The sequence below is a fragment of the Camelus ferus genome, chromosome 26, assembly GCF_009834535.1.
Source record: "Camelus ferus isolate YT-003-E chromosome 26, BCGSAC_Cfer_1.0, whole genome shotgun sequence".
In the NCBI taxonomy this organism is placed as follows: Eukaryota; Metazoa; Chordata; class Mammalia; order Artiodactyla; family Camelidae; genus Camelus; species Camelus ferus.
The window spans coordinates 14432479-14446048 of NC_045721.1; the positions used below are offsets into that span (position 1 = coordinate 14432479).

At 49.2% G+C, this 13570-nt stretch overlaps 1 protein-coding gene across 3 annotated transcripts in view; it reads left to right on the forward strand.

Annotated features, from left to right (window-relative positions):
- The first annotated feature begins 729 nt into the window (after positions 1-729).
- Positions 730-13570, forward strand: part of PDGFRL (platelet derived growth factor receptor like) — a 37861-nt gene continuing 25020 nt past the window's right edge. Inside the window, exons 1-2 of one of the 3 annotated variants that reach the window (XM_006192878.3) lie at positions 730-953; positions 7410-7707. In XM_006192878.3, coding sequence (XP_006192940.2) covers positions 899-953; positions 7410-7707 — 353 coding nt within the window. In that variant the 5' untranslated portion in view covers positions 730-898. Of the gene's footprint in view, positions 954-7406; positions 7708-13570 lie in introns of all 3 variants that reach the window. The other 2 variants (XM_032468635.1, XM_032468633.1) reach the window with 2 other exon arrangements.

Below are 13570 nucleotides of genomic sequence, written 5' to 3' on the forward strand. Positions count from 1 at the left end.
CACCATGTGGAGGGAGGGGCAGGAGGTGTAGACTTAAACCCTAGGCTCCAACAGAGTGAGAGCAAAGTTGTCAGCTTCATGAAGTCAGGAGCTGGTGTGGATGCAGCTACTTGGGTTTGTTTTCTGGCACAATCCCTCCTGAACACCCAGTTGACTCTTACGTAAGGCAGTGGGACTTCGGAATAAAAGAGAAAAGGGGAAGTTTCTCCAAAACCGGACACTGGGGAAGGAGCTGCCTGCAGGACCCTCTGAAGGCACAGCAGCCTCCGGATTTGGAAGCCCCAGGGCCCTAACGTCTCAGCTGCAAGGGAGACGCCAGTGTCCAGCAGGCACACGGCTGAGTGCAAAGCCAGAAAAACTGGGGGCAGTGGTCTCGTGAGTGAGCGCAAGTGAGAGACCTTCTGGGAATGAAGACAAATACTTAAGGGGTATTTTTTACAGATTATTAAGGCTGTACCTGAGCAGGTGGGAAAAGCGCTGGTGACATTTGGACAATTATGATCAATTGTGATCCAATCAGTACCCCCAGGATTAGGCTGGGCCTTCTTGAAGTTGGTAAACTTGGTAAAACGCCTAGAACTGGAGAAGTTCGAAGACTGACTTTTAATTGACATTTCACCCTCATCCCTTGCTCTGTGCCTGGAAAAAGCACTGCGCCTCACGGCTCCGCCAGGGGGCAGGAGAGGTCACATTACACAGAATTAAAAAAAAAAAAAAAAAAAAGCCCAAACTTTTCCCCCAAATCTGTGTTCTTCCTTATGAAACCGAATCCTCCAGCTGTGGCGTCCCAGGCGCCCGCCCCTCGCCCGCCGCCTCCCCTGGCGCCCCTGTCCTCACCCTGCGCTGTCCGTGCACCGCGGACCCGCTGTCCCCAGCGCCTCTGCCCCTTGCCTTGAAGATGAAGGTTTGGCTGCTGCTGGGTCTTCTGCTGGTGCACGAAGCGCTGGAGGATGGTGAGTGACTCTGGGTGCGGGTGCTACCCGGCTTGTGCCCTGACTTGATCCCCGATCCCCCCAGCCCTCGGCGCCCTCCAGTTCTTCCTGTAACTTCTGACCTTCCGAGGCCCGGCCCTGGAGCCACTCCCTGCCCCGTGCACCTGCCCTCTCTTAATAGGGTCTCCTTGCGTCCCTCTCTCCACCTCCCCTCGGAGCCCCTGGGACGCTGGCAGCTGCCCCGGCCCTTAGGCTCCCCACCAGAACCGCTCCAGCGCTCCGGTAAAGCCCTCGGCAGCGGGCAAACCGAGCACCCCCAGGCAGCGCCTGGTCCAGCCCCCAGTGTCAACGTGTCGGTCTGGGAGGCGGCGCGGGCTCGCGGATCGCTGCCACCTCCCTGCGATTTTCGCCCCGGGATTAGGATCTCTGCTTCTGAGGGTGGTGCCGCCGAGGCTGATTCCTTTGCAAAATTCGAAGTGTCCCCCTCCCCTATTTGCAGTCCTAGATTTGTTTCGTGTATCAACTTGGGCTTGAATCCTGCAAGATGTACCTAAGTCTTAGACTAGATATTTCTGTATTAAACCTTTTCAAAACGACTCAAAACCCCACAGCTCTTACACTTCTTCTATAATTGGAGGGGAAAATGAAGAAAATGATGTTCGTACAGTGGATGGGGGCCCTTGTGCCGCTACAGTTTTTTTTTAATGTGTGCCGGTCCTGGGTCCAGCCTGTTGTGTAGACTCAAACCACAGGGCCAGGCTCTTGTGTATGTGCGTGTATTGTTATATTTCTATTATCTGTATTTCTGTTGGCATTTTAATTCTTTTGTTGGCTGCATTATTTATGCGATTGGTGGTACATTTGTACAGGTATGCTTTGCATCTGGTACATCCTGGCATCCTGAAATCTTCCTTGGAATTCCACAGGTCCAGCCACTATTTCTGCTTAGTTTTGGTTGAAAACTAGCTTTTACCGTTATGCAACCTCACGCTGGAGCCAGCTCAACCTGGCCCACATTTTCATCCACTACTCAGTCCTGACCAGTTCCTTTCTTCCCCATGAAACTAGAAGCATTTGCCAGAAAAATACCACATTCTGGTTTGCAGAGTCCAAAGCAGTTGGGGGACTTGCAGCTGAGCATGTGGATCCTGAAGCTCGGAGCCCTGCTGAATACCATATAGGCAGTGCTTCTGCAGGGGGAGAACAGGTCCTCTTCACCCAGAGTTGGCATGAGTTTACGTTGTAAAATGCAATATTAAATTGCTCCTGGCAGGTCCTTGTATGTGACCCGCTGAAGGGACAGAAATGTAGCATTTGGTATCATTTTTTGAATAGGACAAGAGATGGTCAGACAAAATAATTTCAAATGGCCCATTTACTTGCTTATCCAGTTCACCCAAGATGACTGCCTCAGGGGCTCAGGAGGCGGCCTCAACCTCTGCCTCCTTGATCTTCCCTGGCCAATGTGTGCCCAGGCCGTGGGAATGATTACAAACATCTGCCTGAATCAATTGGCATCTGTTTAAGTCTCAAATATAATTCATACAAACAATAAATATTTATGAGACAATGAGAGAAAGTTAAGACAAACTTTCTGGGGGCTGTTTTAATAGTCTGGGTCGAAGTGGATGTCAGGAGAAGAGCCTGGGTTTGGGGTCTGTTTTGAAGGTGAAGCAAAGAGTATTTGCTGCTGGACGTGGCTTTGGAGAGAAAGAAAAGAATCATGTGTGACCTGGAGGTTTTTGTCCTGAGCAACTAGGCGAAGAGAGTTGCATTTACTTGATAAGGGGACACCAGGGAAGGAGCTGATTTGAAAGGGCATTTAGAGGTCAGTGTGGACACGTCCAATTTGAGATGCTTGCTAGCCTTCCAAGCGGCAGTGCTGAGTAAGCAACAGGATATTCAGGTCTGGAGTTTAGACGCAAAGCCAGGACAGGAACTGGGCCGTGCTCAGCACAGAATTGCTGTTAGCGCCAAGCGGCCTGGGTGAGGCCACTTGGAGACTGAGTGTAGGAGACTGAGAGGAGCTGTGAGGATTCAGCCCTTCAGACTCAGCTCAGGCAGGGAAGGAAGATGACAAAGGCCGCCAAACTGACCAAGAAGGAGTTGACAGGGACGTAGGAGGAAAACCAAGACAGCGTCATGCCTGGGAGCCAAGCAAATAAAGTGTTTCAAGAAGAGAGGGGTCGTTTTACAATATATACAAATACAGAATAGTATCTTGTACACCTGCAACTAATATGTCAATTGAGCTGTCAGTTACATCTCAGTTTAAAAAAGCATGATGAACTGTGTTCTAAAAATGTTTGTTTGAGGTCTTTATCCTGAAATAGAAGTATCTAATGCTTAGAAGTTGCTCTTTTAAGAAAATGGCCATTGAAGCCGTTGGGGGGGCGGTTATGGAAGGGAGAAAGGGAAGGAAAGCCTCTCATTGTTGGATGTTTTCATCTCCCTACTGTCACTGCTGCCTCGGCTTCACAGACTGGCTCTTGGGAAAGTGTGTGTGTTCCTGTGGGGTGCTGGTGTTTTGTGAGGAATGGAAGAAATGAAAGAGGGGCACGTTACTCAGTCTGAGGAGCCCCTGAGCTACTCAGCACATTCATAGTGTGGTTTTGATGCGGCTCTTGAGTCAGGTCTTTTGCCTTAACTGCTCACAGGGAGGGAAAAAATGAACAGCTCCAGGTCTTTGATGTTAATGGCTGTGTTTACATGGAGTCCTCATCTCAGCAGCTGCCAGTGAGTCTTCTAATGAATTAATTTTCTCCTCCCGCACAATCTGACAGAATTAGAGAGGTTAATAGTCAGATCACCTTTGTTCAATAAGGATTGTTTGCAGTCCATCCTCAGCTGATGCTGAAGAGTTAAGAGCCCCTTATCCTGATTACTTTTCTGGCTGGGTAACACTTACTCATTCCTTTTGGAGACATGTTTGACCAGCGTCTCCTCACTTGGGGATTCTAATATGTGCCTTGGAAAAGCATTGCCAGCCCTTCCAGGAAGGCTGTGCCCTCATCCTGGGCATCAAGTTCTGTTTGACTTGGAACTCCTCGCCGGAGCCTGGGCCGGCCACACTTAGACAATGGTCCTGTGTGTGAGATTCATGCCAGTGAAGGGCGGCGCTAATCTCTCGGTGAACTGAAAGCAGCAACACGGACCAGAGAAGGCTCCAGACCTGGGTTTCCCCTGCCTTCTTAGTAACCTGGGGCGAGCCACTTGGCACCCGTGGTTTCCATTTCTTTTTCACCTGTAAGTTAGGAAGAACAGTTGCTTTGCCTCCATCAAAACTTTATCGTAGAGATGACCGTGAGACTTCATGGGACAACACAAAGCGATCAGCAGCCGCCCACTAGTGCTTATACTGGTGGGTCAGACACTAGTCTCAGAGTTTTAAGCATGTTAACTGACTTCATCCCCATGACAACCCACGAGACAATCATGAGGACCACGTGATTCTCAACTGACAGATGAGGAAATAGAGAAGGGACATCACTTCCCAAGGTCGCACAGTAAGTCAGTAATGACTTTCTATTCAGGACCTCAGGTCCATACTGATGTTTAATGGTTTGTGGATTTTGCCACCTATTTCTCCATAAAATATTCTGTGCCATAATCTCAAAAATGCAATGGTAATGGACTTTCACTTTTATGTCTACAAGACAAGTTCACATATTTTTAGGCCTTTGGGGAAAAAAAATTTACTTAGTCAAACTGAAGCATCATATTCTTTTAAAAAGTTAGACATGGGATTTGGAAATCGCTTAGTCCTGATGTCATGGGGGGCCACTAATCTGGCTCCTCTAATTTAGTGTCATTGCCATCAATCCATGGGCAAGTCCACCATATGGCAGCTGGACTAATTTATAGTTAAATCAGCTGATGGGCCTGTTTGGTCAAATGATTTTGCACAAGCTGGAAGGCATAACATCCGTAATTAGGTAGTCGATTGTTCTGGAGTAGCATCACCACACAGAATCTGAGGGCTTAGAAGTCAGGCAAGTTGCACGGGCGGTCTAAATTCCCCAGGATTTACAAACAGTTGTCATTGCCGATAGCTTGCATGATAAAGAACACACACCAAATTAGACATCAGTTCGGAGGTCCGTGACTCTCATAGGCACCGTGGGAATAAAATGCTTGCAGGGCACGGATGACTCGCAGGGCTCATGGTTAGGCTTTTATTTTCTGCCTCAGGAAAGAGACAGTGACTTATACTCCGTTGCAACACTGAGGCTTCTGCTTCACAACCGATGTTGCTAGATTAGTATATTTCTGTTCCCAGCGGTTACAACGCCTTCCCTTCTGGGAAGTTGGGGAAATGTGTGTGTGGGCGCCAATGCCCACCCCCATCTGTCGTTAGAACCCTGGGGGTAAATACTTGTGCAGGGCTGGGGGAAGTCTTCACGAAGGGCAGGTTCAGCAGCGGGCATCGGGGACTTGCCTTGGAGGCTGATGCTGGAGGACACAGCCCTGCTCCCTGGAGGGACTGAGAAAGATCAGCAGAGCCTGTGAGCGGGAGGGACCAGAGAGGGGGAAGGATGGGCAGGAAGGAGGTCACAGATGGACCTGGAGTCGTGGGAGGGATAGCTGGGCTCAGGGGGCAAGGCCGCTGACCCCAAAGGAGGCAGCCAGTGAAGGAGTTGAGTGGGGGCTCAGTGGGATGGGTTCCAGAGTCTGGGCCAGGCTGAACCAAGGGTAGAGGCCAAATGGCTTCCATTTCCAAGGGAAACGCGCCCAGGAAGCCACAATTACTCATTGCACTGAGTTGCGTCCTCACCAGTTCAATTTCTGGTACAAATCTTAAGTCTGGCTCCGTGAAATGCTCACACACTGCACCCATGTGACCAGCCCAGATCAAGGCCAGCGATCCCTCTCCTGTCCCCTCCTGGTCATCCCCACCTGCCAAAGAAAACCACCACCTGACTCTTAGCCTCAGAGATTCAGACCTGAAGTTTCTAAAAAATCAAGTTTCTGGTCTAGATAAGTCAGGAGACCTGCGTTTCCACCATCCTCTGAGAAAGCATCTCCTGTAACCCTGGGCATGTGCTCCCCAAAGGCAGCCATCCCTTCGGGAGGGCGCTGGCCACTGCAGGCCCAGCTGGCTCACCCCGTTTCACCGCCTGCCTGGCCCGCTGGTCTAAGAGCTTACAACGCTTACCTGTTTCTATCTCTTGATCCCAATTCAGTGTCTTTGTACTTTTGATCACCCCAAGCCCTTTATACACCAAGGTAATACTAGATAATCAATACGAATGTCAAAGAGGAAAAAAATTATTTCCTTCCAATTTTTCAGTTCCCCATTTTATACAAATGCCCTTTAATTCCCTCAGTTGGCCAAGGCTTGTGTAGTTATCTATTCAAAATATCTACAGGCTGTTTATGTGCATGGAGTGAAATGGGAGTCAGGAGAAATGAGTTTTACTCCCTCATTCTGCCACTAACCAGCTTTGTGCAATTTATTTAACTTCTAAGGCCTCCTTTTTTTTTTTTTTTAAATCTACAACGTGAGAACTTAAACGATCTCTCAGGATCCTGTCAGCTGGGACGTTGTGTAACTCTGGGCTCACATCTAGGTCGCCTTTGGGCTGGTGCAGACAGCAGGGCAGACGAATCCTCCCCTTGGCTTCTCATCCTTGCTGGGTGGACACAGCGCGCGGCCATGCCGGCGGGTGGACAGTGGAGATGTCTGGAGCCCAGAGGCATTCCCATGGCAGGACAGCGTTGTGTAGAGAAGGGGGAAAACAGCAGGAAGAAAATGGACTTGAAGTAGGTCAGTCCATTCCTATTTATCACCATTTGCCAGCAATTCTCAACAGTACTGGTGACACAACACTCCTGCTCCTGGTGCATTTTAAGTTCTAAACCATTGCTACAGTTACCACTGAGTTTGAGTGACGAATATGTGGCTTTAAATGAGCACAGGATTCGGACTTATTTCTTCGTAAGCCTGTGTCCTACATGGATGCTATCAGCCCTGACACAGACGACACTGTGCGCACTCATCCGGGAGGAAGTTCGTGATGGTTGGAAATCTTCTGAGTGTGCTTGCAGCGTCGCTGTGTCTCCACTCCCTGAAGACTACATATTCCTGCATTTAAACAGTAGTTTCAACATGAGTAATGACAGTACTGAGATTGCAAGGACCAGAAACAGACCTTGAGAGGCTTTGGTTCTGCCAACCTGGTGGCCACTTTAGAGCTTGTGAGTCTGAGTGTGCAGCACAAGGAAAAGCAGTTTTGTTTGGGAAGCGTGAATTCATAAAATATTTTGCTGAATTTGAACAAAATCTTTGAAGCTGAAATCTGTTCTCTTTCAGTTACTAACTGGTTTAAAGAATGAACCAAGGAAATATTGATTATACCTGAGAATAATTTTGACATAAGGGGAGAAGGGTATTGAAAAGTGATCTGTTTTAGAGGTTGAACACTCTGGGTGTGTTAACCTCCAAAGCTCATTTTCCTCTCCTCACGTTTGTAGCAGTCACTGGCCAACATCTTCCCAAGAACAAGCGTCCAAAGGAGCCAGGAGAGAACAGAATCAAGCCTGCCAACAAAAAGGTGAAACCCAAAATTCCTAAAATAAAGGACAGGCTCTCAGTGGATTCAACGCCAAAGACACCATCTATAATGATGCAAATGATGGATAAAGGACGCTTCCAGAAGCCCGCTGCCACCCTGAGTCTGACGGCGGGGCAAACGCTAGAGCTTCGATGTAAAGGGAATAAAATCGGATGGAGCTATCCCGCCTACCTTGACACCTTCAAGGACACTCGCCTCAGGTAAGCTTGTTTGGGGTTTTTTTTTTTTTTTTTTTTTTTTTTTGACTTGTGTTGGATCAAGGGTTTGGTTTGCTCCTTCGTGGAACATCGCTTGGTTTCTGACATCTACCATTTTGCTCTAGTAGCTTATACAAGTGGAAGCTCAGTGAGCAAAAGCTCTCGATTTTATTTCCTCACCTAGTTAAAAATAATTATTGCAAATCCTACCAACATTGGTTAAACCAGTGAATTTTTATAGGAAGCTGTATGACAGGTAATTGAAACAGTGGTGCACGGAGATAGAAATTTCAGAATTTATTTTGTAAATAATAACAGACTCGATGCTCTATGTTAATTTTTTAAGTAATTGTAATGAAAACTGAAATGACCTACCAGGAGGTTCCTGTGGCCAGAGACCAACTTAAACTGTGTTTGACCTTTTCAACTGCTTCTGATTCATTGTACTTCCCCAAGTATATAACTTTTATATTCTGAGGCATCTATTGGTAAGAAGGCCAAAGATTTCTCCTATCTGAATAAGTACCTTCAGGAAGCACAGTTTTTGTTCAGGAAAAGTGCTTAAGATGATGATCATGAAAACTATGAAAGGCAGGGAAACAGCGCGTTTCAGAGGGTGCCAGGGAGGGCGAGGGGGCTGTGAGGCATGTGTATCTTTGGGGAAGCCCCCTTCACTCCCTGAAGAATGAAGGGAATTGGACAGTGTGCTTCCTAAGATTCTTTCCAGACCTTTTGTCACATGATACGGGACAGAGAAAAAGAGGAGATGGTCTGCTTGGGGTGAATGGAGTGGGAGAAAGAAAGAACGTGGCTCTCAGACATCCATCCCAAACTCTGCATGTTCAAAATACCTTCCTATTTCCACACAAACACCACCTCCACAGATCTCCATCCGCTTTGAGGACACTACCATCCGCTCAGTTGCTCAGCCTGAAAACTGGGGAGCATCCTTGCCACCTTCCTCCCTCTCTCCCTCCCTACATCCAATCAGTCACCAAGTTCAGTTACTTCAGCTTTCTTAAGAGCTGTAAACCTGTCCTCTTTACATCTCTGGTGTCGCTACCCCAGCCCCAGACGTGGTATCACCATTATTGCATTAACCACACGCAGGCTGGTCCCCCTCCATCCTCCTCCGCAGCTGGAGCCAAGTTTAAAAGGTGCACGTCTGATGGTGTCACCCGCCTACTCAACACTCAGTGGGTGACAAGGTCTAACATCCTCACACGACTCTTCAAGACCTTCCCTGATCCTGTCTCTCTGGAGTCACCCCTATGCCTAGGTTAGTGTCTCTGCTTTCACTGGCCTGGGTCCCCGTGACATCGTCAGACACACCAAGCTCTTGGAGGCCTAAACCCTGCTGCTTTCATTATCTGGACCACTCTGGGCCCTCTTCACCTGGCTGACTTCAGCCTCAGGGTCAGTTTCTCTGGGAAGCTCGTGCCAGGCTTCCCTCGGTTTGCGTCCTCATGGCCCCCTGCGCATCCTCTGTTGAGCATCCTTCATACCTGTAACTCCTTTGTTTTGTTTTTTAAACCTGTTTTTTCACTGGAACTTAGTTGAGTGCTTGGCATTTAGCTTTATCTGCTGAATGATTGGATGACAGACCCCCTGCTGCTTTGTCACACACACACGCCTTGGAGAATAAATAAGTTAATATATTTGTATAAGTAGTACCCCTCTATCTTTCTAACCTCTTGTGTTAAGTCCTCTTTCACATTTTATTCTGAAGATGCCCTTCTGGCTCCATGTGATGACAGTGTAGCGTTTTTTCTGAAGGGTCATCGGGCTGGATGAGGAGTAGCGGGTAGGAGAATGAGACTGTTTTTCCCATTTTTATCTCCACCCTTGATGTTTGTGTGTGTGTGTGTGTGGGGGGGTGTATCTATTGCTTGGGTCAAACCTAGCTGGATTTACTACCAGGTCCCTTTTAAATGACTTAATTTACCAAAGTCAAATTTACATTTTTTTTTTTTTTAAAAAAAAACCAGAGTTGAGCTGATTTAAGTTATTTGGAACAGTTAGTCATTGAATTATACAAACTATCCTAAACCTAAATGATTTGGCCCTTGAAGATTTCGTATTTTCTAGGAGTATTTTCAAAGTTACATTGGCCAAAATATGTTAAAAAAAAAAATCTTAAGGACTCGAAGTGAAGTGAACATGAGTCTGAATTGAAGAGAAATGTCCCAGAGCTGAAAAAACCAGTTTTGACTTAGCATTAAATAGTATTCATTCAAAGCACAGTTAGGGCTTTATAAGAAAGTAAAGACAGATGTGGGACCCCAAGGACTTGATGGAAAAATGTGAAAAATGTGGAAAACATCTAGTCATGACTCCATATCAAACAACGACAAAAATCACGATTTATTCGACACCAGAGATTCAACAAATCGGCCCTTGACAGCCTTCCCGGAACACGGGGCCTTCGGATAGAGCAGTATTCATCCTGTGTTTTCTTTTCCCGTGGAATGAGTTCTTTCCAGTGTTCTGATGGTGTTCTGAAAGTCTGCTCATTTTAAGCAATTTGGGTAGCTTTCCAGAACTAAGCTCGCCTGCTGCCACATTTGTCCACATTTAACCTTCTGACCAGAAGAGGGGCGTGCTAGGGGGCAGAGGTCAGGCTGAGGCACGGCTGTGTGGGAACCCAGCTGCTACCACTGACCTGCAGGGTGATCATTGATCAGTAATCTCCCTAGAACCCAGTTTCCTCACCTGGAGTATGGAGATAATATTATCTCCAGTAAGCGTTGCCTGGCCCATGGCAAATGTTCAATAAACTAACTAACTGTTACTGGGCAACATGTATTTCTCAAGGACAGTAATCCAAGTGATCTTTGGGGACAGTTAATTCTGACCGGGAGTCACACACATGAGGGAACTGTGCACAGCCAGCGTGTCCTCTGATGTGGAAGGTCCAAGAACGTTTGCACCTCCCTTTCGCACTTTCATTTAACTGAGCATGTCTTTGCCATCTGGGCCTGTGTTCCTCTGCCCTCCTGAAAGTGTAAGCCCCTTGAGGGCAAATACCCCATCTGATTGGTTCAGGCTCAGACTCCAGCACCCAGAACAGGGCCTGACATCCACCAGAAGTCAGGACATTTTTTTTTGGTTTTCCCCAAGGGTTTAGTGGCCACATCAGAAGTGTGTTTCTAGTCATGCATTCATTCAGCATTAAAGGTTGTTATACTTAGAGTGAACGTGTGTGCTGTGTGCTGTGGGAAGAGGCAATGGCAAAGCATGGCTGTACCTGGCAGGGGGCTGTGCCCCAGGATCCTGCCCCGTTATCCCCCGCCTTTGTTGCGCGTTGACCTCCAGGAGCCATTAGTCAGTTGACCCCCTCAACCTTCTCCCTCTTTACCCACCTGCCTCCTTCTGTCTCCACTTCTTCCTCTCTTCATCTCAGACTCCAGAGTCTGTCATTTCTCCTGAACTCTTTTTGTCTGTCTGTTTTGCTGGGGGGAGTAATTAGGTTTATTTATTTATTATTTTGTTAATGGAGGTACTGGGGATTGAACCCAGGGCCTCGTGCATGCTAAGGACGTGCTCTACCACGGAGCTGTACCCTCCCCACTCTCCTGAACTCTTAAATGCATCCTAAGTTATTTTGCCCTCTCTTTTCCCTTCATTCCCTCTTGGAAATGCCCAACCCCACACGAGCCTCATTGCCGACCATCCCCGGTCAGCATGTGGACCCTGAGCCCCACCGGAGGAAAGCGTGCAGCTGGCAGGATGGTGCCCGGGGTCTGTGGTCGCCTCCTGGGCGCCTTGCCAAGAAGAACCTGCTGCTCTAGTGAGCTTAATTCTCTCTTCTTGGCCCTCTGACCTGCCCCATCTCTCACTCTCAGCTGTTGAAACTAGCACCCAGTTCACTGAGACGCTAGGGCCCTAGCCCTGCCTGAATGCCCTCATCACATCTCCCGGCCTCCCTGCTCTCACAGCTGCGGTGGAGGGAGGCTGTGGCATCTTGACGGAGGCCAGATCTCCATCTGTGCCCTGGATCTCATCCTGTAGGCCTCCTCAGGAACCTTAAGAATCAGGTACTACCTCCCTGTTCTGCATCTTCAACCCCCCCTTCGCAGTGAGCTCCTTTCCCTAAGTCTCCGTGCTGAGAAACGTCACGTGGTCCCACGTCCCCTCCAGCTGCCCTCCCTTCTCGTACCTTCCCAGCCAGGCCCCTCAGAGGAGTCCCTTTAGTCTCAGTGTCTCCAATCCTCCTATTCACTCTGCAATCATCCACCTGGCCTCTGCCCCACAACTCCACATGCGTTTTATCACCAAGGTCAAGGTCACTCAGTGCAGAGTTCTTTCAGTTCCTTGTGGCTGGCCCACCAGGTCCATCTAGCGGACGGGATCGCCTTCTTGGCTTCCACAAGCCACATCCTGCCATCTTCCTCCGCCTCACTGGCCCTCCTTGCAGTTTCCCTTGCTGGCTCGGACCCTCTCCTCTCCCAGACGTGAAATTCTGGTCCCGGGCCTCTTACCACCACATCCCTCCATTTATCTCCTATTAGAGTAAATGCTTCTCCTGAGCTCGGGATCCCCAATGCCTCTCACCTGCCTGGAGCTTTCATGAGTCTCTCTTGAAACATAGGCACCTAAAACTGAGCCCATGACCTTCCTGCACACCTGGTCATCCCCCTGTGTCCTTCGCTTCAGGGAAGGGCACTCACTCCATCCGGTTGCCCTTGACCAGAGGCCTCGGAATCACCTTGGACTCTTCCCTTTTACGTCCACCTCCCGTCAACCCCCGTGCCCTGCCGACGCCACTGCTCCATGATTACTTCCAGCACCTCAGCACCACCCGTCTGTCTTCCAGCAGTAGTCACAGATCCGGCATCTCTGTACCCGATCTCGAACCCGACCTCAGTTCTCCCCATGGCAGTCAGATCCTTCACAGAAGCACGTCTGGCTGTGCAGCGTTCCTGCTGCAGGCCCTTCGGGAGAGCCATTCCTCTCAGAATACCATTGATGCTCCTCCCGTGGCCCACAGGCCCAGGCATATCCCGTCCTGTTTCTCCCTCCGCTCCCCAACCCTCTTTACCTCACTCACTTGCTGTCCACACTCCAGGCTCCACGGGCTTTTCTGATGCCCGGACGATCCAAACCCCATCCTTCCTGGGGCCTTGGCCCATTTGGGTCCTCCAGCCTGTCTTGCCCTCACTGGAATAGCTGCACCCCGTCCTTCAGATGCGGGCCTGTCACATCCTCAGGGAGCCTTCCTGGCCGTCGGCCCCCAGCGTCCACCAGGCCCCAGTTACACGTTCTCCCTGACACACTTGCCATCAGTGGTGGGATGACTGTTTCCTTGGTCATCTGTGTTACGTGTGTGTCCCTGGCTCGGCTGTAGGCTTGGCAGAGATGGTGTCTGTACGTTCACTGTTGTTTCTGCAGCACTGTGCCTGGCTCCCCGTAGCTCCTCCCTGAGTACTTCAGTGAGAGGAGGGGCTGGGGCAGGGAGCCTGCAGGGGACGTGAGTCAGGGCCCTGTGATCACGATACCTGTGACTGTGGGAACAAGCTTGCTGAACTTCAGAGCCCAAAGCAGTCTTACTGGTTTTCACACATGAGCCCCTCTTTGTAACAGATGAGGAAACTGGCAGTCAAAGGCGGTATATGACTGGTCCAGAGTGATAGACTGGTGGGATGGCAGCCTGAGTCTAAACCCGGGCCTCCCGGTTCCCGATGTAGAGCTGCTGCAGTGTTCACCTGCAGTTCTCAGAAGCATGTCTGGGGGGAGACGTTGAGACTGAAGGACATTCTAGACTTAATGAAGTGGAAGCTTCAGGGAAGACAGATCTGTTGTCTACTTTCCTCCTTCCTTCTTGCCTGCCTTCCTTCTTTTTTAGCTCTTTGGATGCTACATAACA